Source organism: Pyxicephalus adspersus, chromosome 8 (assembly GCF_032062135.1).
Source record: "Pyxicephalus adspersus chromosome 8, UCB_Pads_2.0, whole genome shotgun sequence".
Taxonomy (NCBI): Eukaryota; Metazoa; Chordata; class Amphibia; order Anura; family Pyxicephalidae; genus Pyxicephalus; species Pyxicephalus adspersus.
Window position 1 is genome coordinate 18,506,074 of NC_092865.1, and position 24,289 is coordinate 18,530,362.

Sequence of the window (24,289 nt, forward strand, 5' to 3'; positions counted from 1 at the left end):
GGCAATAGGAACCGGATGCATTTTTTAATGCAAAAGAATTCTCACTATTAGAATGTAAAACTAAAACTGTGGTTTCAAGGAATATTCAATTGTGGTTTCAAAGAAATTTCCGTTACATTAAAATAGACCATGCTTTATAGGGCTTTTTAAAATGCAGGTTTTACATTTATTTATGTTTGTGGTTGGTTATGGACTTTTTCAACCTGACCAACAATGCTCCCATAAGGAAGCTGTAACGCAACCTCTACCACGATGGCCACCTCCACACAGTGCAACACAAGTCAATAATAAAGAAATTACCTTGTAACAGGGAAGTGGCTGCTCCTTGCCATAGTAGCACATCCATAGGTCAAGTCAATTATACACAATAAGACGTACACTTGATTAACAAACAATTTATATTTATTTTTGTTATAAAACTCATTATCAATTTCTTTATTGAGAACATAAGGCAAAGCAATAACTGGGACAAACATGCAGGATCACATATAAAATAGGAACACATTTCAATATCCGGGTAACCCATTTCATATTTGCTAGAAGGCAATCATCCTCCACAAATGTGGTTTAATTTCTCTTTTTATTTATGCAGCAAGAATGAATTGTCACAACATATATGAGTGCATAAACTAAACAAAAATCAATACAGTACTTCATAGGTAATGATAATAATAATATCTGTCAAAAATGACGAAATACTCAAAGTACCAATTCTTGATGAGTGAAAAGGAAACGGATTGCCAGTTTTATGAAAACCTTGTTGTGCAGTAGCATGGGGGAGACCCCCAACACACAACAGAAGCCTAGTTACTTAGTTTTAATAAGTGCTTAATGGGCTGAAATCGAGTCACACATTTACAAATTCTATTTTAAATAGACCTATATTCAAAAAGTGCTTCTAAGTTATTTTATATTATATTGTAAATGCTTAAACTACTCAGATAAACAGCATCCTTGGGTCAGTATTGGTCACATTTTTATGAGACTTGGGGTATGAATTATAACAATTATAAGCTAGGCATTCAGACACTATGCATGAAGAATGATCTGCCCCACTAACAGAGACTGAAAGATTAATAAACTGATCATATAAAAGGTTCTTCTTCTGGAGGAATCCCTGATTTCTATTTTGACAACTGAAGAAGCCAAAATCTTTTTTTTTCCTTTTCATATTGTAAACTATACATTTCCTTTCTTTTTTGCTCAGCTTGGTAAGTTACTTTAAAGCAAACCATTACTCTTACTAATCAGCATGCATCATGCTATGGACTATTTTCCCTTGTATCATTTGATAACTGGCCAGCCTTGCAATAATCCTTTGATGGGCAAAAAGTTTAGGGTTAGCAGGTGGAAGACATATGTAATCTATAGTAATCTAAAAGGGACTTTGTCACAAAAAATTATGCTTTAACACTCTTTATAAAAATTATGCTTTAACCCAAAAGCTGAGCCAGAGCAGGCATAGAAAAAAAGATTTCTAAAAAGATTTTCACACTTTTGTCAAATTTGCCAGGTAAACACCAACTTCTTTATTGTATTTACTCTAATTTTATTAGGCCGTTATACTTGTAGGCTACGTACACCCGTCAGACGATTCTTGTAAGAGACGAGCCCTGAGATGAGAATCTGAAAGCAGCTGTCCAACGTCGTTCAAGGATTCCTCCTGGCAGATCCACAAACAACTTAAGGTCGAACAACCGCAATGGATCTAAAGGGAGGAGAGGGCAGCAGGGTGCCGCTCGCTTGTTCCCCCCACTCCCCTCTCCATAGAAAAGAACATGGTGTATGCTCAAGACTGGTTCATTCATCTTTTGGTCTTTTGTTGTTGGAAACAATCGTGAAAGATCTTTTCAATGACAAAAATCTGACAGGTGTACATAGCCCAAGTTGTAGATTTATCAAACTTTCTACCAGGGTTTTCCTGAGACTCGACTATTTTTTCAAGGCTTCCTCCTTGGTAAAATGTCTGCTTGAAAATTAATTCAGTCTGCAATAGCATTTCAGTGAAATGCAATCTGCATCCAACAGAACACATAATGGTAAATTCTTGCATAGAATGCAAATAGTACTGTATATGAATGCAGTGATTCAGGTTCAGTACAGTCTGCTTCAGTACAGTCACTGATAACACTGAAAGAGGTGACATGCAATACAAACCCCAAAAATATCCCAATATTAATGATCATTTCTAAACAATGTACATACCACAGGTTTACAGCAGGAGTGACATGCATACCTATAACAGCTGATGGAAAATAAATGAAAAGGAACCTGAGGATTTCAAGTTACTGGAAGGATTTATTCCAGATGGCAGTAATGTATATAGATCAGTTGCAAACAAATAGCCATGTTTTACGCCTCCTTGGCGCAAGGGATGCAGTGTATGGAGAACAATCACAATCTAACTATGTACAGGATAGGCATGCAATAAATGTCCCAGACCACAATACCCTTAACATGCATCATTTATTAAGGCCATAAAATCTACAGTTTGATGATGTGCAAAATGCAGTTTCCCCAACACCAATGAGAAAACAAGGCTGACCTACTAAAAGAGTAGAAAATCTTCACCTAATTGTGTAAATAGTGAAAAGCAAATTACTGTTTGCCCACTTCATCTGCACTTAATAAATTTACCTTTCGCATGATTGGGTAATTGAAATGAATATTCACACAATTTATTAAGTTAGGATTCTTAGCTCCTTTAGCCTCATTAACTTCCATCACTTTACAACAGCCCAAACAATGTAGGTCTGTTTTCTTTTTACTTGCATGGGGGTTACTACATTTTATTTTTTACCTTGACAAGATAATTTCTGAAAGCCTTGGCATTATTTTTAGTACAAGAAAAATATATAAGTACTTTAGAAGATAAAAAATACTTTTCGCAATCATTATGAAGGCATGTTTACAAAGACTTCTACTGCATGGCACTGTTTGCTTGCCCTAAATGGCAGCATGTGGTTGATTTAGGATAAATACATAATAAATTGTGTCTGTACATGAAAATAATTAATATTCTTTAGTTTTATAAAGTGAGAATTATTGCTCAAATAACTTTTGGACCAGTTTGCACTACTGCCAGATCCAGCAAGAGAATGGAGAGGCCAATTTGTAAATTATGACAGATTACATGAAAAATTTTTATATTTTTTTTCTAACCAAATTACATTATAGGGAATGGTTAATTATGAAGTATTAAAAAGCTTTGGGTATGCTGCACTTAATATGCCTTGCTAAGCCTTGTGTATTTTGAAGCTACTACCTGCCTTCCCAGCAATGCAAAAAAAAGTGTAATGGTGCCACCTATAGGGAACAAGAGAGCATATCCTTGGAGAACTCCTAAAATATTGCTCTATCCGTATAGTAAGTAGGTTGACGTTGGTGACCTCTCTTGAAAATGATACTTTCCTGTATCATTTTGCTCTTAAAAATGTCAACCTTAGATCAAATACAAGAACCTAATTTTTCTCTTTTTTTCCCCTATAGGTATATGGTTGAAATGCATTGCAGCCAGGCAATGTACAATGAGCAGGTTATTTATCTCACCTGTGCCCATGTAAAACTAAAACATCAGTTCTAAACAAACCATTGCATGGACAATGTCATTTGTTAACATACCCAATCATCTAAACAGTGTTTTTTGCCAATCTTGCATGCTAGTGAACAGGAAGTAAACTGATAAAGCCAAATCCTACCAGAGAAATAGAAAATAGCAACCACAGTAAAGAGTGGTCGAAAAAAATAATGCAGTTTTAAGCTTTTTGGCCAATAGTGCAAAGAAATGCTGTGCGGTAAACTACCAACAATTAGAAATTGTAATAAATGTACTACTTATGTTGCAGAAAACAAATTTCTAATTGGTTGTTGCTAGCGCATACCATCGTTCTTTGAACTTCTTTAAGAAAAGCACACCCACCTACCCAAATCTATCTGTACCAAAAATAATTTAGCATACTTGTATAAAGTATTATTTGACAGTGTACTGCAAATACAAATATCAGAGTAAAGCAACTCTGGTGAACGGTGACAGGGCTGACCACAAGTGTCCCAATCCCTTCTCGGTGTTTGGACAGATGGGGCACCAGCACTGCAAGTCCAAAAATGTGATTGGAGGTTACATCCCCTGGGACATACAAAGTTTTGGGTAATCAGGGGAACAGTTCTACGTGTGAAATGCAAAGGTTATAACTCATCTTCAACATGTTTCTTGGTAAATTTGCCAGTGAGTTTTTCCTGAGCTTCCTTCATTGCTTCAACCACTGTAGGGAGAAAAAAAAATGTTTGTTGTTCTTACAGACTAGTGCCAGACATATATTTCCTGTAGATATTCATGTAAGCCTTGGAGGGTAGATATTTTTGCTTTAAGAAGACTCTACTGTTTTTCCCCACTGGTTCAGTGGAGGGCTTTTTGGGTTCATTTTTAAACCATAGTCCATGTGATTATACCTGCTCATTTTGTCCCAATCCTTAGTGATCCCCATTAAAATGTACAGCTGCAATAATATTTGTCTGTAAACTGCAGCAGTTTTCAAAGTTCACATGGGTCAGGGGCATACCAGAATGAAATGCATAATTGCCTTGCCCACTGCCGTACTAATAAAAATTTAGGTTTAGCAATTTTGCCAGAGATTTGTAGTTCCCTTCTGCTTTATGCTAATTCAGTGAAGGGCTTTTAGTTTACTTTTGGTCCTCCTAGCTATAGCCTAACTGGTAATACCTTCTGATATTTTTCATGTAATACAAAAAGATGTTCCAAAATGTACCTGTTCTGAAATAGGCACAACCAACCACTACCACAATTAATTAATTATTTACAATAGTTTCAAATGTAAAGCTATTAGCTTGGTCATACAAATTGTACAATATGTAGCATCATCCCAGCTAAGGAGGCTTCTAAAAACTGCTAGGTTAGGCAGTTATGCAAAAAACTAAATTACAGGTAGATCATTTTTTTCTCAAGCCAATACATTGATCACCATTCATACCTTGTTCTGCAGTGTTGTAGAAGTATTTGTAACTTGGGTTCCCTTTGGAGTTTATAATCTCTGGATGAACATGCCCACTGGGATCTAAAATACAAATCATTTTGAAACAAATTAATAATTCTGCAAACCAGAAGTGCCTTTTACAGCTTCTATGCTTAACATCCTCCTATTCCATGTTTAGGTCTCTCAGCGTCTGGGCTGATTTTAGGGTTGGCAAAACTGCGCAACTATCCAGGGCCCTCACTTCCCCAGAGCTTTACCTGACAGAATGAAAGGGGTGCTGTGCATTTGGGACTTCACTTATATTTTGCCAAACACTGTTACTGCTCACATGTTAAAGATGTCTAGCTGGTCTGTCAATGGAGAATACAAAAATGCTGAAGACACAAAGGAAGAATTGTTCACAGTAATAGCAAGCAACAACTACTTGGTTCTAGAGTCTGCATGGCCTAGGAGAAAGATTACAAGTAGATGGAACTAGGCAGAAATACCCAATTGTAATCTAGTTCGGATGAAGAAAGCAATGCACAGAATTTCAAAGGAAAAAAAGTACTCTCTAGATACTTTGCATGTCCATCCACAAAACAACCCTATTACACATACACACCTTAAGACCATTGTCTATCGAACGTAATACAATAGCTGTAGCTTGCTGCAGGCAAATCACATACATATGTCCTTGAGGTCACTGAACTAGCTAACAGAAACATAGGAATTCATGAGAGGGGATGGTGGAAAAATCAATAAAATACAGCACAGATCCATAAAAGCTCTGCAAAGTGTAAAGCATATCAAGCAAAGTGTAGAGACACCATGAGGCAATAGAGATGAAGGGGGTAAAGAAGTCTAGTCACAGGCTGCCAAGTTAATATATAGCTGTGAAATTAACAGAGCTATAGGATTTGCTGTTGTATACATATTGGCAACCTCAGTAGTGACCGAATTACGCAGGATGGGCCATACTTCTGCAGACATATAACAACAACACTTTCTACTTCTTTTAAGACGATTCTCAAAGAAAGGCAGGAACACTACAATGATATTGTTGCCATCCCAATTTAGAGGAATATGATTGGTTTATAAAGTTCTGGAATATTTGTATATGGATTGTGTATACTGTGCAATATCCCCAAATAGGACAGGGAATAAATGACACTGAAAAAAAGATAAAGACTCTGCTGTCAACTTCACTCAATTCACCTTAAAAAAGTGAAAACCTCTTTTAAAAAAAACCCAACCCGGATCATGTTTCTTCATCGCAGCCCTACAATATACCGGTAAATGGGCCTGTTTTTGTCCCTTTTGTTTGTTGCTGGTGGAAAACTGTGCAACTTCTTAATATTTTTACTTCCCTACTGTGCGCCCAAGGATTTACTTTGAAGGGCACTGCAGTAGGGATCCGTCCTAACTGTGTGATGCCCTGGAAAGACAAATAATGGTCATAGACACTTCTTGGACTTCGGCAGCTGTGTCCCATGTAGTGAACACAACTTTTTTAAAGCCAGCTTCATCTGGATGAAAATGTTACCTGAAGAGCCCACCCCCTACTTGTGCCCATTGAATATTGGGAATGCTTTGCTGTCTGTTCCATACTGTCTTATGCTGCGCAGTCTGATCCAGCTACAACATCTAATTTACTGTTGTACTATTAACAACAGGTTAAAAAGTGTTTATCAGGTTGAATAGGCATTTGCAAAATTTCAGAATTGTTTTGGCATTACCTTAATCTTGGTCTGTCTCTACCTCACTACACCTGAATGAAAAGCACCCATTACCGTTATGTGACCCATATATAGGTATAAAATGTAAATGGCACTTCCCATCTGAGATATGCCATTAGGTAGATAAATTTACTGTGGCCCCAGCTCCTGTCTTTCTATGTAAAGAACAAGAGGAGTTATTACTTATGACCTCTGAGCTGGTCAGGTGGGAAAATATAAACTGAAGAAATCCAGGTTCTGTTGCTATGCATGCACAGTAGTTTTGCTTGTACACTTGCATAAACTCCTAACTTTGCTAATTCACAGAGTCTTTGCAATAAAGAAAAAATATTTCAAAAATAGCCTTAAATCCAATAAATGGCTACAATTTTTCCTCTATCTGACAGTTTGGTACATCAACCATTGAGAAACAACAAGGTAAAGAAAAGGGGTTTCCCAGATCACCAGATAAATGAGAACAAGCAATAAATGCAATGGTGCATGACAGCAACGCATGGCTAAATCAATGGATCCAGCAGCAGGTAGAATGTGTTCCCTAAAGATTTCAAGGGTGTTTAACTGGACTGTAAGTTTAATACAGTTTAGCTGATTATCTAAATATTTATCTTATTAGAACAACTTACCCAGGAAAAGCATTCTTGGAATGTATCCACCATCAGGGGTATACACTTCATCCTTCGGTTCCTCCTCATCCTATTTTTAAGAATACAATTGACAGTTTTAATGAATCAGTCAGCATGAGCTATATATTGTATAAAAAATAACTTGATATGTATGTGTGCAAAAGCATACTTTTTTTTTTTTTTTTCAGCTATAGTCCTAACAGATATGACATTGTTCTCGCATCATATATGATAGAGATATACAAAGTAAGATAGTGGGTCACTCATTGGAGAAGTATTTTGTAACCAACCTTTAAAAAGTAATAAATAAATCATAGTAAAATTTAAAATAGAAGTAATTTTAGAGTTCCACAGCACACACAGAATAAACTGCTGAGAGGTCGGAACGGAGTGTCCTATTGATATTGAAATTTTTTTAAAGCTGGGTGGTGAAATTGTAGGTGGGTGGCAGCCCATGTATTGCGACCCACCTGATCAGTAACTACCCCAAAAAGAGCTGGGTAGTTACTGAAAAGTGCCAAGTGGTATGCCTGGCTAAAAGGGGCTGGGGAGGACACTGGGAACCATATGTATTTACATGCGATGCTTACATGATAAAATGTTAAAATGATGGCCCAAATATAAGTCCCACAGTTAAGCCCTGCAACTTTAGTTGTCACCTGCTTCATGATGGTTCTCATCTTCTACAGTGTTTTTAAGCAGAATTTTTTTTAAAGCCAGGTGATAAGAAATTGTAGGTAGGTGCCAGCCCTTGTATTGTGACCCAACTCTTCAGTAACCACCCAAAACAGCTGTCTGGTTACTGAAAAGTGCCAGGTGGTGCACCTGGCTAAAAGAGTCTGAGGTGAACACTGCTCTACCATCCCTTAATCTCAAACACTCTCGGGCTTGCCTCCTATTTTCAGAAGATTTACCCAGGTACTTTTCCCTGGTGACATAATCCTTGGTTCCATATCCTACATATCCCTTTCTGGTGGTGGTTGCTTTACGGTTTTGTTCTCATCTTTATATTTTGGATGTCCTAGAGTTATTCTTTTGTAACAATATTTGAACAAATATTTTATGGCTGTTTAAGTCTGAAGAAATTGTTGTTTTGCAAAATGCACAAAACTAATTCCAATATTGACTTCTTTTTGCCTTATATTATTGATCACCAGTGTTAATTTAAAGTTTGTGATGAGCTATTTAAATAAAGTTGCTTTAATTTTGAATTGAATTTGTTAATAATTAAATTTTATTTTGATTCATTTACTGTTATTCAATGGTTATTTCCCAAATTACTTCCAACATAGGTGACCCACTATCTCATCTTTATTACTTTGGGGAGCTGGATTACCAACAATAACTACCCTTAATAGATTTTTTATCTCCCAGTTTATTTCCCTACTCATTACCCATCATTTTTGTATAAATATTTCTTTTTATCTGCATATACTTTGTAAGTTTTACTGCTGATCATTACTTCTGCATTCTAAAGCCCCTTGGAATACAAGAGTCAAATGCAATAACTTGCAGTGAATTAAAAATTTCATACAGGAACATTTAAATGGTTAAGTTTTGCAACAGCAGTCATCCAAGTACATAAAAAACCTAATTTAATCAGAAGCCAGAATTTATTTTCCAGTATATCCTGTTATTGCTGGGCAAAATAAGATAATTAAAATGAAGCCCACACATGTACCAAGAAAACACCGACTCCAGGAAAAAAAAGGACACACAATAAAGGCAGAAGTAGGCACCAAGCTCATTTGTCAACCACAATAACCTGCAGTCCTAGGAGAAATGTTATCACATTGACTAGCAGAACACACCCCACTAGCAGTCTGTCCAAGGTCATATGTCACTTTCAGGAGCAAATCAACTGGTAGTTTGCATCCATTTCAAGTGACAAGCAATTTTTTATTGCCTATAACTTCTACACCTTGAATATCTTCTGTCAAAGATCCTTAGGCCTGTCAGACCATTTTTTGGTACACCAAGCCGTGCATGCTCAGCTTGATTCTGTGTCATGATGCAGTCATCTAGATGAGAGTGCATGGCAGCTACATCATTCCCATTAGGCTGTGAGGGGCTGAAGTATTCAAACCCAGAAGAAAGGTAGGCGCAGAGGGCATAAGCAACAGAATAACATTGGCTGGTAAGCATTTTATGTTACATTGAATGTTATTATCTGCCAGATGTCAACCAAACACGAGATATCAAAAAGCAATAACTGATCTCTCACCTCTACATTCACCATCACAAAGTTGTGACTGAGTTCAGATATTTCCTTGGACTCTGCAAACTTCGGCTTCAGAGCTGCATGGGAGAAACATTAAACACATGATTTGGAAGCCTTCATTCAGCAGGGATAACAAAGAACAATCATTTAGGTGTAAGATTCCAGGAGGTACTAACATGTAGATGTGATATGATATTTTGGGTATTTGTATACATGAAATACAATGAACTTTCTCATGTTGCACCACAAATTTAAAGTATGTTTACATGAGCATCAAATTTTTAAGTCAACATATGGCACACTTCCTAGGAAAATATGGCTATCGAGGAATAACAAAAAAGCAGAAGCAAAATAAATATTTGCCTAGTGGCGATAACAGAAAACAAATTTAATCTAGAAATTTCTTCCCCACTTGTCGGGTTGTTTAAAGTGTTGTTCTATGCAGACCAGTAATGACTTGTGACACATGACAATGTAGTATTGTGTGCCCCTCATGCCAAGGCAGAAAATTCTGCAGTCCTGAAAAAGTGGGCTTCTGTGTCCCTGAAAACACTGTGCTAGATTGTAAGTAGAACTGCTTAAGGCAACAGTAACATTTTGTCAATGCTAGCTTTTTTTGTTAAGTTTATATGTTATCACAGTTGTAGTACAACACAAACATTTAGCAGGATACTATTTTTCTCTGAGGTTGCTTACAGTTGATATTATGTGCAAATTAAAGAGCCCCTCGACCTAAAAATTAATAACACAAAAAATATACAATGCAGCAAAAATGCATACATTGTATCATTGACTAAAAGTTCCATTTCTTTCTTTTCAGCTTACACTTATTCAAGAACTGAAAGAAAAGTCTTCAAACTTTGTTACCTTTGCAGGCTCCACACCATGTCTTATGGACCACAAGCATTATTGGCAGACCACTGAAAAGAGAAGAAATACAGTAAATCAAAATAATTTATGTTAAAATGCTAAAAATGAATATTATGCTCAACATAGTTCTTTAGAAGTATCATGTTTGGCTTCAAAGAAACATTAACACTAACTCAAAAGTATCATTAGATCGGTATTAATAATTTAATCAGAAACACAAAATGACAGCTAACCCACTCTGAATAATTTATGCCAACCCCACAAATGCTTGTGTTCTTAACGAGTCTTCCTACAGGCAGGTATGTGACTGGAATAACTTAAAAAGTGTACCTTTAACTTTAGGAGATCAGTTTTTTTAAAAAGGGTACAAACTGAACTGCTAGAAGAAGGGTACGCCAAAAAAGATCTGTTAGACAGGGGAGGCTTTTTCGGCTATAAAACACTCCTCTTTGTCCCATACTACTTGATTTAGTGCCCACTGCCTGCATTCTAGACTACCAGCTCATTCCCAGGACCTCATTATTAATAATAAATAGGATTTATAAAGCACCAACATATTACACAGCGCTGTACATTAAATATTACCAAGAACAGAGTTGGGATAATAAATCCTAGTGCATGTGCAGGAAGTAGAACATAATTGGACGACCAATGACTATGTGCAAGTAGCGGAGAAGAGGGTTTAGACAGTGACAAATAACAGCTCTGACCGGTTTTTGCAGAAGGAGGGTAAATAAAGGTCTGCCTACAGTTCTGCTTTTTTATAAAAAGTCTTATTTACTTTTCTTATTTAAGAAGGATCAAACATTGACTGGGAAAAGCCATTTTGTGGATTGCTTATTTATTACTTTGGAAGCGAAACCACTTTGCATAACTCATAATATTCATTGATCACACTACGATTGAGACAAAACATTGAGACATCCATCACACACTCTTCCACTAAATTATACTTGGTAATGGTGAAATTGATAGTAAATAAGAGCTTTTATCAAACAAATGGTTGGCACGTGAAATACTTGTAGCCGACACTCTCACAGTGTATGTATAACATGAGATTCAGTTACCAATCAATCAGTGAATGTACAGTTTATAAAGTCATATTAGCTCCAAATCATCTGCCAACATATTGTGCCAAAGAATGATGCATTCTTAGTATGAGAAGTACCTAATAAAGAAATAGAATATGGGGCTTTTGCACTTATGACAGCAGATGGAGCCAATAAAGAACATTACCTGCTGGCTGCCTCTTGCTTCCCATCTTCTAGAGTTCTCCAGTGAATGTGATCTCCAAATCCTGCAGGAGAAATACAAAAATACAATCCATTTACCCGTTCTGCAACCAGATATGGTGAAAATATACATTCAGAAATCTGAATCATTTACCCGTTCTGCAACCAGATAAGGTTCAGAATATTCAGTTGTACCCCATCTAAACAGATACAGCATATACTACCGCACAAAATATGTATCAATACCCAACAGACCAATCTAAAATCCTATACTTTCCAAATTAACCAAAACCTGTGCTATTTACACCAGTTTAAAAAAATTGCAAATACATTTTTTTAATTGGTAACAATGTTTTTGGATAATGGGGAACTGTTACAAAACCCCTGTAATGGTTTTTTTGTCTGTTTCCTATCTGGGTGATTTCCCTCCCCCAAGCAGGGTGCCTCGGCCAGAGCCATGGACCACCAAAATTTTCTTGTGGATCCGACCACTGGTTGGGGACCGCTGCCTTAAGGAATGGAAAATTGCCTCTTTCACAGCTGTCAATAGACCAGTTGCAAGATTTCTTCTACCCTAGTAATAACTATAAGATGTTGGATTTCCCCATAACTCTTGATAAAAAAGGTATAACTATTAAAATGCTTGTGTCCTATGAAAAGAAGGTTTTAGTTATAATCATGCTTAGGTTGAAAAAAAAACAGAAGTCTATCAAGTTCAACAACTAGAGAAATAAACATACTAGAATTAGCATATGCAGTTAGGGTTTTTGGCTTCCACCTTAGTGACTTTAGACTGTATAAATGACATATGGATTGAGTAGGGACATTGAGGGATGATTGACTTTGTACAGCACTGCGTAATATGTCAGTGCTATATAAATACTGGATAATATCGTCCTATATACATCGCCTAGGCAATCGAGAATTAGAGGCGGTGCTGCACTTTTTTTTAAAAAAAAGGTGTTACACTAAAAAAACAACAGAATTTTTACTTTACAGAAAAGGGTGTCTACCTGAGTTTAGGTGTGCTTAAAGTATTAAAAGTTCTATGGAAGGACGAGGGGAGGGGCTCTATTCTGCACTTCTTCCATATGTTGCATTAAGTACCCCCAGGACATTATTGGCTAAGTTTCCCACCCCTAAAATTTTATTACATTCACCCCCCCTGCACTATTCACCCCAAGCATGTAAACATTCACAGAATACCGTGCCCAATGTTCCTCCTATACACCCCACACCCCAGGAGGCGCCCCCTGTCAGTGTGAAATTACATTACCCCGGCTCAGTCCTTGCTCAGCTGACACCAGCAACACCCCGACACACAGGAGGACAATGCCGGACACAAGCACCGACAGACGGGCTCCATAAGGCTGCATGTTAGCGGGATAACGGCGCCCTAACGCGACCCAAGTACAGCAAGGAACCGGGAGTCCGGGGGAAGTGATGTGAGGCGGATGGGGGCGGAGCCTTCCGTGAGAGGGCGGGGACAGAAGACAATGTCATACAAATGGCAACAATGTATCCACTGTATGAATGTGCGAGACACAGTGCTGGGATAGTGAGCGACGGCCCATCATCCGCAATAACACTCTATCATATCTTCATATGGCTAGGAACAAAAGTCAGCTATAGGGCGAAATATTAATACTATAATATATCATATCTTCATATGGCTAGGAACAAAAGTCAGCAATTGGGCAAGATGGCTCGGCTGCTCCTGAACATGTTCTCTCTCCTGCCCCTTCTCTTCTTCTCTCACCACCCTTTCTCTCCCTCCCACTTCCCTCTCTCTATCTCTCCATCCTTCCCTTGCTTTCTCCCCCTCTTTCTCCCCTTACCTTTATGTCTCCTCTCCCTTTATCCCCCTTTCTCTCTCTCTCATTGCCTTTCTTTAGCTCACCCTATCTCTCTCTTTCTCTCCGTCTTTCTTTTCTCTCTCTCTCTCTCCTTTCTCTTTTTCTTTCTTTTTTTTTCTCTTTCTTCTTTCTTTCTTTTTATCTTTCTTTCTCTCTCTTTTCCTCTCTCTCTTTCTTTCTTTCCTGTCTTTTCTTTTCTCTCTCTCTTCCTCACTCTCTTTCATTCTCTCTCTCTCTTTCTTTTTCTCCCCCTCTCTCTCTTTTCTTTCTTTCTCCCCCTCTTTCTCTCCTTACCTTTATGTCTCCTTCTCTCCCTTTATCCCCTTTTCTCTCCCTCTCATTGCCTTTCTTTCGTTCTCTCTCTTTCTTTCTTTCTCTCCCTCTTTCTTTTTTTTTTTCTCTCTCTCTCTCTGTCTCTCTCCTTTCTTTCTTTCTTTTCTAACGCTCTCTCTCTTTTTCTTTTCCTTTCTCTCTTTTTCTTTCTTTCCTGTCTGTTCTTCTCACTCTCTTCCTCACTCTCTTTTTTCTTTTTCTCCCTCTCTCTCTCTCTCTCTTCTTTCTTTCTCCCCCTCTTTCTCTCTTTATGTCTCCTTCTCTCCCTTTATCCCCTTTTCTCTCTCTCTCTCTCTCATTGCCTTTCTTTTGCTCTCCCTATCTCTCTCTCTTTCTTTCTCCCTCTCTTTTCTTTTTTTTTCTTTTTCTTTTCTTTTCTTTCTTTCTTTCTCTCTCTTTCTTCTTTCTCTCTCTCTTTCCTTCCTCTCCTTCCCTTTTATTCTTGATTATCTTCACTTCCAGTTTTGGAGATCCAGTAGGTCTTTAAGTTAGAAGAAATATGTCCAATGTAAAGGAGAATTTCCATCTTGGACAGACCATTTGTCCCAACTGAAATATTTCCACTCGCCCTTTGCTTTGGTGACAAATCTAGAATTTAGAATGTATTCTTACTTTCTGTGTTTATCTCCCCAGTATAGCTACACAATACATTTTCAGAGCGTTCTCCCTCTATTCACATAGGAAAACAAATTATATACATTTAATACATTTAATGTCTTGATTTTTTTTCCATGTTCACATAGGCAGGATGAAGGAGTCTGACTCCATATGAAATTTTTTATTCTCATTATGAACTCTACAGACCACCTTGAGGGGTCACATGTGATGTGGTGGGGTGTTATTCTGAATCAAAGACACTACAGTACACAAGATACATTACCTTGCTTTGTGGTAACATGAGTTGCAGTAATGTGTGTAAAAAATTAACATTTAACTGCTTGCTACTGCAATGCTTAGGTATAAATGTAGCCAAAGCCCCCCTTTACACGTATGGTTTTGACACTTCTTATTTACTGCAGTGCACATTTTTATTTACAATGACACCCCAGCACACAGTACATTAGGTGACAACAGACTTACCCAACAGGGCATCAAAACATACATACTGTGTAGTGTTTGATGTTAAAAGGGCTGTTATGTTTTTTTTCCCCATTTCTCTGTGAGCAGAAGATGAGCTGCCTTAACTTAATTTGCAAATGTGTGCCAAATAAAGCCCTGCAATGGCACATGTCGGTGTAACAGAGGCCCAAATTTCCCTGCAGCAAATACATTAATGAGTAGCCTTGTAACTCCCAGTTCATGAGATCAGCTATGTTCCTAGATGTTCAGCAGGCTGTCCTCAACATCTGTCTTCTCACACAGCTTTTGTCTTGTAGTAAGTAAGAAGATGGCTTCAATTTGGCAGCTCAGATCCGCATGCAAATGTCCTTGGTTTGTTTGAAAACAAGTAGTAAGGGCCAATTAAGAGGAAGTTCACACATACCGTATGTGCTCCCATGTGTTCTAGATCAACATTGTGCTGAATTAGGGCAGCCCATGCATTTTGATGGGCTAACACTCTAGACGTGCACTATTTTTAAGAGCTTGCTGCACTGCAATGTACTATAGTGCTGGGCCATCTGATTCTGCACAGAGTGCTGGAGAGTGTTCATTGGGATACTATTCAGAACACTTATCATTGCATTGTACCAATACATGTATACTGCTGTGCGCTGCTGTGCAGGTATAATTAAGCTTTATTGGCTTTGTTTGTATTCACAGAACAAGTCATTCTTGATCTGGTCTAGGAGGGATCCTCCCTACACTGAAAATAAAATGACATTGCATTCATTTGGCAAGTTTCTGCAAAACTGCAGGAACATTGACCTGGCCTTGACGTTGTAAGCAAATGTTTTATTCTGCATTCACAAGGCAAATTCAGGTTAGCACTGACCCACAAAAATGATTGCAATTCACATATTCTGGCTTTTGAAGAACTGTCCTGTATCCTGTGAAAAATTCAATGTGTGGGAATTATAGCACCAGACGTTCTACAACAAATTCTCATCACCAATAGCTTGCATATTTTCCTTCCCCCAAAAAATGTGTACCCCTCCCCTCTAACCCCAAAATTGATAAAAAATATCAACCTGCTTTGGTGCTGGTAGGTGGATAGGACTAAATAGGGCCTTGGGCAAAAATAGTTACCAGAATACAATAAAATATATAAATATTTTTTTTAAAAGAAATATTATTATGCTATAAAGAAGTAATGGGAGCAGAAATATAGTTTGGCTTTGCAGGACTGTGCATGTTACAACGCCAATTACATGCCTTGGTATGCAAATTTTACCAACCCGACACGTTAAGGCAGTGTTTCCTGACTTTTTTTTAACATGAGGGAACCTCAAAATAACTTTCAGATCCTAGGGAACCTTCTCTATATTTACTATATCCACGGCTCACATTTATTAGTGTGGTGTTCAGTGGGAAGGATGTCAACCTTAAACTGACCTAAGAGGCAGAAATTGCTCATTGCTCGAGGAACACCTAGCAATCCCTGGAAGAACCAGGGCCCTGGTTGAGAAATGCTGCCTTAAAGCGGACCTATAACCGCATGTTTTACATTATATAAAAGTTTGTGTTGGTTTGTTGTTTAATTTTTTTTTACATAACTTTTTTATCATTTTTTTGGCAGCCTCCTGGGATTCATATGCCATATATGTCTTCTGCTCATGCCTGAGATCGGGCATGCATCATACGGGATTCCTTATAAAGTACAAAAAAATGCTCCATCTTACACATGCACACGTCACCAGATTCCACATCTGCGCAGTGCGAGATAAGCTGACTGAGAAGATGGCGCTCACCCTAGCATCCAGCACCAGAAAGAAGAGGAAAGCCATGCCGGGACTCGCTATGCTGAGTTACTGGATGGATCGAGGGCTTGCTATTGGTAAAGCTAAGTAAATTTTCTTTCAGGATAGGTCCACTTTAACACTGTTTAAACACTGATCTTACCAAGACACCCAGATTTGTCTTCTTTATTAAATCCCCCAGTTCAGCCATTCTCAATCAGGGTTCTGTAGAACCCTGGGGTTTATTATTATTAATATTAATAAATAGGATTTATATAGCGCCAACATATTATGCAGCACTGTACAATAAATAGGGTTGCAAATGACAGACAGATATAGATGGTGACACAGGAGGAGAAGAAAACCCTGCCCAGAAGAACTTACAATCTAGGAGGCGGGGAACTCTTGAGGTTGCTAGAAGGGGCTTTCCTGGAATGTACATAAAACAAAAAATGCAGATCTTACGCATGGGCTTTTTTTTTCATTTTAGAAAGACACATCCGCCAATCTTGCACCTGCTAAATACGCGATTGGGTGACATAAGAGTAGAAAGAAGAATAATATGGCTGCACCCACTGTCCCTTCTGCTCTAGAAAGGAAAAGGGAAGACGAGACAGAGTGGAAATACCTGGTTTGTGGTGGGATTGACGGCTTTACACCTGTAAATGTTATTATTATTAAACAGGATTTATATAGCACCAACATATTATGCAGCGTTGTACATTAAATAGGGGTTGTAAATGACAGACTGGTACAGACAGTGACACAGGAGGAGGAGGGGACTCTGCCCCGAAGAGCTTACAATCTAGCAGAATGTTTATTATTATTAGTATTATGAAACAGGATTTATATAGCGCTATCATATTACACAGCGCTGTACATTAAATAGGGCTTGTAAATGACAGACAGTGTACACAGGAGGAGGAGGGGACTCTGCCTTGATGAGCTTACAATCTAGGAGAATGTTTATTATTATTAGGAAACAGGATTTACATAGCGCCAACATATTACGCAGCGCTGTACATTAAATAGGGATATTTAGTTTTTACTGAAAGGCACCACAAATGTGTTGCAGCATAACACACATTGTAATACTTTGTATGTATATTTTGTGCTCTTTTTCTGTGTATTGTGGGCCTATTAAAAATAAATTGACTGTTACCATGACACCCATTACTGGCTGTGCTTTACCACAACACACAGGAACGAAGTGTGAATAGGCCGCAAGTGTTTCACTGTTTATTGTGAATTATCTAAATATATGAAATATTGAAATAAATGAATATTTTCACACTGAGGTTTACTTTTGACCCTGAACCCCCCCCCCCAGTCAAAACACCCTGACACTCGCCAGGCTCCGCCCCTTACGTACGTCACGACGTGACGTCCCGCCCTTCTACCATTTTCGCCATCTTGATTACCTCGTGTTGGAGCGGAGCTGTTCGGTGAGGAGATTTCTTTTGTAACGTGTGTGAGGGGTGCTGCCTGTCACTGTGCGGTGTTCCGTATGGTTTCCCGTGACTGGCGGCCGCTCAGTGTGGGGTGTATGGTGACAGTGGGTAGTATTTAGGCCTGGCAAGGCCTCGCTACCTGTTTTCGGACTCTCTCTGTGTCTAAGGAACCGCGGGGAACTCTGGGAAATTATTCAGAGGCCTCGTTCTGCCTGCTGCCTCTTGTAGTTCCTAATCGGCCTGCCTGTTACCATGGTTACTTATTGTAGCTTAGTTACCAGCAGCCCCTGATTTCCATGGAAGGGCGAATACTATAGTACTATATTCACCTTCCTCTTTTGCTGCTTAGATACCAGCTTGGCCTATTATTGAAGGACGGAATGGAGGAAGTATATGAAGGAGGGGATGTGATAGTATAAAGTTTTACCTGTCACTGTAATGGTGGGATCCCTGGGCTGGGCGGATTGGATTATACATGCTTGGGAAGTCCCTGCCCATAACAGGTAATGTAGGGATCTGTGGTACAGGGAATGGATTATACAGGCTCTTCATGCCCTTGTCCATACCCAATAGGTTGCATAGAGGTCCGGTGTCTAGGAGGACTTTATTATAAAGGCTCAGCCTGCCTCTAGCCTTACAGATAGCATAGAGCTTAGGGGACTGTAGTATACAGGCGTGGTAACATAATATAGGGATCTGTGGTCTAGGGGGATTGCTTTTTACAGGCTGGGCATATGCCTGTGCCCATAACAAGTCACAGGACTGTATTATACAGTGTCAGCAGCTCATCATACCCATGCCATGGAGCGTAGGGGTCAAGGGGACTAGAACAAGTAATTTAGTGTCCATGGTCTTGGGGAGCTATAGTATGCAGGCTTGGTAACATAATATAGGGATCTCTGATCTCACATGACTTTATTATACAGTGTCAGCAGTTCATCGTACCCATGCCGTGGTGTCTAGGGGTCAAGGGGATCCTTGGTCTTTGGGTACTATAATATTTAGGTTTGGCATGCCATTGCCCATAACATAGGGCTCTGTGGATTAGGGGGGCTGCATTATACAGGCTCGGCATGGTCTAGCCCATAAGAAGTTTCATAGGGGGTCCAGTGTCTATGAGATCTGTATTATACAGGCTAAGCATGTCCTTGGTCTTAACAAATAACGTAGGGATCCATGGTCTTCGGACTGTTGTATACAGTCTTGGCATGCCCTTGCCCATAATAAGTTATATAGTTATCAGTTATAATATGTCTATTATACAGGCTAAGCATTCCCTTTGCTCATAACAATGACTAGTCAATGTTGCCCTTGGCCTTAAGCTGCGTACACACTTGCAATTTTTGTCGTTGGAAAGTATCTTTCACGATCCTTTCCAACGACAAGGGGCTGCAAGATGGATGAACGATGCTGTACATACAGCGCCGTTCATGCTCTATGGAGAGGGGAGGGGGAGAGCGACGGAGCGGCACCCTGCTGCGCGTTCTCCCCTTCCCTTTCATTACGATCGGCTGTCGTCCATCGTCCGTGGATCCAGCAGGTCGGTCGTCCGGACGATGGACGACACCGACTGTACACACGGAAGATTTTCGCCCGATAATTGGCTGATGCCGATTATCGGGCGATAAAAATCTGCCGTGTGTACGTAGCTTTAGCAAGCCATTCATGGCCTTGGGAGCTGTAATATACAGACTTGGCAACTTAACAAGTAACATAAGGATCCATGGTCTTGGGGAATTGTATTGTACAGGCTTAAGCTACATACACACTTCCAATTATTATCGTCGGAAAACGAACGACGAACGTTCATGCACGATATATATGAACGATCGTATAGCACCGATCCTGCACATAGAGGTAACGACACGATCGTTCGTAGATATTGTACACACAATAGATACGATCGTTTAAGCGATAGAGGAACTATGTGCACGACAGGAAAGTGAACGGACGTTCGTTCATCACGCATGCTCTGAACATGGACGATCAACGAACGACCGTACACACGAACGATGTTCAACGATCGTCGTCCAATCCGATCCGTCGGTCCGGTCGTTCGTTTCCAGCGACTTTCGTCGGCGTCGTTGGTTACTTTCTTACGAACGATTTTTTGCCCAATCGATCGTTCGTCGTTCGATTGGAACGATAAAAATTGGAAGTGTGTACGCACCTTTAGTAACATAGGGCCCTGTGGATTAGGGGACTGTATTGTACAGGCTCAGCATCCTCTGGCTCATACCCATTAAGCCATGCAGAGATCCATGGGATTTTAATGACCTTGTCCATACAAATAACCAAGTGGTCTACAATGTGCAGTGTCTGCAGTTCATCATACTATGGGGTGTAAGGGTCGAAGGGGACCATACCAAGTAATGGAATTGTGGTGTAGTAGGGACTGTAATATACAGGCCTAGCATGCCCTTAAAAAGTAACCTAGGGGTCTATGGACTGCATTGTACAGTGTCAGCACTTCATCATACAAATAACATGACCATTAGGGGTCAAGGGGACATTATTCCTATGGCTTGGAAGTCCCAGACCACAATGGGAAGTGTAGGTTTTTTAAGGGGCCACACTAGTGTAAATTCTCAGAAGTCTCTTGTAATAAAATTTGATCAGTTACTGGTTGCAACAAAAAAAAATTAATAATTTACCATCACCTGCAGGATAACTTTAAAGCTCTGTTGCTCATGGGCTATTATATATATCCACACGTTTTGAGCTGTAGGGCTAATTGTGAATAAGGGATCTCGGCTGCTTTTACCCTAATGTCCCAACATGCCAAACTGTAGAATAAAGGAGATTTAAAGAAAACATATTTTGAGAGAAGTTTTTATGGCTGCTGATCTTGCATCAATACTTTAGGTTGCTGATCTGCATTGAGTTTGTAGAGAGGACTCCAATTAAATATGACTGTGCAGATCTGCATTTACTTGTTTTTTTGTCTGCCTTCAGTCCAACTTAAAATTGACTTTGTTATAAGAAAAGCAAGGGGCTGGCCCTCTTTTTGAGTCACACACCAGGAACATGAAAGCTCTAAATGATAATAAAAAAGCTATTATCCTAAATGAGTCCTTCCGATTAACTTTTAAAATTACAGCCCTATGACCAAAAGTAAAAATACATATCTGTAATTCTCCATGTATAGTAAATTAAATGCGCAGCTTACTATATAAAGAGTTCAGTACATTAAGGATTTATGTTTTGCAGCAACCCTTTCACAATTGTACTGACCATTTCATGACCCTCTCTATTAGAAAATGCTGATGAGTTGCTTCTATTTTTAACCACGCTCCATGATTATACTACAATGGACGGAGTAGTAAGAAGAAAAGCTCACTCACTATTGGCTTCTAGCATTCCTGCCTTGTGGAAAAGGGGTGTGTAAAAGTCTGCATATGAACACCCTTTTTTCTAGATAATCTGCTGCCTTTACAGTTGTCATTTTTTTTTCTCCCTTGAGAAATTTCACAATTGTGTGTTTGCATAATGATAGCTTTAGCTAATAAGAGCAGACTTCATCATTACTGTCAGAGTATTTGTAACATTTGAAGCTGTTTTGCTGAGCTATAAAAGAATTGTGGATAAAGTTTTATTGTTATTAAACTATTATTTAAAACAAATACCAACATATTAGGCAGCACTTTACAATAAATAAGGGCTGCAAAAACAGACAGGAAGAGGAGAGGGCCCTGCCCAAAAGAGCTTGCAATCTAAAAATTTTATTTGTCTGGTTTTGGCACATTCCATTTGAAAGAAGACTACCTGTACTATTGGAATATAAGGCTGGGTACACACGTGCAATGATTGTCATTGGAAAGGATCATGATCCTCTTCAACAACAAAAGACTGAATGATGCATGAACTACATGCTCTTATCATTTCTCGTCTGGACTACTGTAACATCCTTCTCGCTGGTATGGGCAGGGTCCTCTCCTCCTGTATCACTGTCTGTATTAGTCTGTCATTTGCTATCCCTATTTAATGTACAGCGCTGCGTAATATGTTGGCGCTATATAAATCCTGTTTAATAATAATAATAATGAGTGCTGTACATACGGTGCAGTTCTGTTCTATGGAGAGGGGGGAGAACAACGGAGCGGCACCCCGCTGTGCTCTGTGCACTGTCCATAGATCTGCCAGGATGCAACGACAGACGAGCACTGTACACACACCAGATTCTCCAGAGGCAATTATCGGACGAGAATCGTGTACGTAGCCAAAGACTTGCCTATTTTCTGGACAATACTTGTTGCCCTATTATGCTGATCTAAATGTTTAGATACCTTAGCATACACCTGCAGATGCATTGGATTGACTTTTGCATGTTTGTTCTGAGTCAATATCTAAATATAGAAAACTACAGCAGCAGCTTCTCGGTACAGATTTACTCTACGAAAAAATGTATAGGGGTCCCTTGCTTATTCATTAGCTCCATACTTCAATCATATGCAAGAGGGCAAAGTCAGTCCCCAAGGTCAGGTCTTGTATTTCTCAGTTTTTTCAAGGTTGCAGCCACATGGCTAGTCACGGCATCTTAGCACTGCTGTTTATTAGACATTGGAGATATTGAACCTAAACCTAAAATATGTCTGGGTAAAAAAAAATAAAATTAATTAAATCTCATCGCTTCATGACCTTGTCACCATTGTGTTTCCTATTGAACAATACGGCTTCTAAGAGAGATCCAGGGAGCCCCTAAATGTCTAAGCTAAAAACACTTTCTCTGCCCTATAATTCCAAGCAATATTGACAGCCCTGACTGAGGATTTTGCTGCACTACAGAACATTTCCCTCTTGTGTTATGCAGTGGAGGAGTCCTAAAGAAAAAAACAAATAAACAAATTGATGATGTCTGATGAATAATGTGCTAATTTTATAGGAGATGATCTAAACCTCACTGTTTGGTCCCACAACAGCAAATTCAGTTTTATAGTTTTTTCCCAGTATTACAAAAAAATCATTTTACATATTATAAAACTTTTTTATTTACAGCAAATGGGAAATTACTGGAATGTCTTACAATATCCATTCCTCTCCACCCAGTGTATTTGGCAAAGAAAAACTTAGTCAGCCCAAATATTAGTTCATGTGTATGAAATTTAGGTCTGTTACATTTGTATTTTTAAAAAATTTGTAGAAATGAAAATTTAAAGTGTAGCACGACTAGAAATAGAAAATACTGTTGTTTTTGCACTTGTTCATAGAAAACACGGTGCTCTGTGATTGATCAAGGAGAGAAGGTGCATGACTGAATGAGAGGTTCTCATTAATTGATTGGCAAAAGTATAGCGGAGCTGTACACTTCACTTTCCTTAAATAATGGAAGTTTCTACGAATGCACAACAACTGGGACATTAGAGGAGGAAAAGTTAACTTTTTTGATCTTGTCACAATAAGACTAATCTATACTATATACCGACTTCTCTAAGGCAACGTACACACGTGCAATATTTATCATTAGAAAATGAAGATTAAAGACCGATTCAGGATTACTGGCTCCTTCCTTCTGTAGCAATGGTCAGGGTGCGCTGAATACACTTTTGCAATGCAAGCTGATGGCCATGTGTGTAAGTTAAACCTAGGGTTTCTGCAATTTATGTAGAAATCCTCATTGCACAACAACAAGGAACATGAAAGCTGCTTGGTGTTTAGTATTAATGCTCCATATAAAATGATGTCTTCATGAAGTATCACTGAGTGTTTTACATTTCTTTGTGATTCAAAAGCACCCTGCTAAGTTCACATGTTTTTGGTGACTTACAGATTTGAAACAGAACTAAATCTGCACCACTCACTTACCAACATTTCATAGCAGAGTGCGGCCATCCTCCTTTTCCCAGAGAAGATCTTTGGCCATTGTGATTGGCCATGTCAGGGTGACATACCTTCATTCATCCCTGACACACGCAAGGGAGGCCGGGTTTTCCTGGCATCCAATCCTGACGTTGTGGATGTGCATTTCAACTTTTTCACTGGCGAGATCAGGCAGATAGGTAGGGTATTGCACAAGGGACATTGCCTGTCTCTCTCTGCAAAAGCCACCTACCTGATCTGTTATTTTGTAAAGTGTGATTTTAGTTCAACCTTAATCCTCCCATCTAGTTCTGGAAGCTGCTAATGGCAGGTTTCCTTTAAATGATTTCATTGTATTTTT

At 38.9% G+C, this 24,289-nt stretch overlaps 2 protein-coding genes across 2 annotated transcripts in view; one reads left to right on the top strand and one right to left on the bottom strand.

Moving 5' to 3' along the window:
- Nucleotides 1-384: 384 nt before the first annotated feature.
- TXNDC12 (thioredoxin domain containing 12) lies at nucleotides 385-13,111 on the bottom strand. Its single transcript, XM_072419641.1, has 7 exons — nucleotides 12,932-13,111; nucleotides 11,660-11,720; nucleotides 10,421-10,473; nucleotides 9,557-9,630; nucleotides 7,333-7,402; nucleotides 4,989-5,072; nucleotides 385-4,262 (listed from the first exon to the last, which is right to left on the bottom strand). The coding sequence occupies exons 1-7, from the start codon at nucleotides 13,029-13,031 to the stop codon at nucleotides 4,186-4,188; spliced, it is 519 nt and encodes a 172-aa protein (XP_072275742.1). The 5' UTR covers nucleotides 13,032-13,111; the 3' UTR covers nucleotides 385-4,185.
- Nucleotides 13,112-18,033: 4,922 nt separating this feature from the next.
- The window catches only part of BTF3L4 (basic transcription factor 3 like 4), an 11,849-nt gene continuing 5,593 nt past the window's right edge, over nucleotides 18,034-24,289 (top strand). Inside the window, exon 1 of the mRNA XM_072419642.1 lies at nucleotides 18,034-18,126. The gene's annotated coding sequence lies outside the window, so the exon portion shown is untranslated. The remainder of the gene's footprint in view (nucleotides 18,127-24,289) is intronic.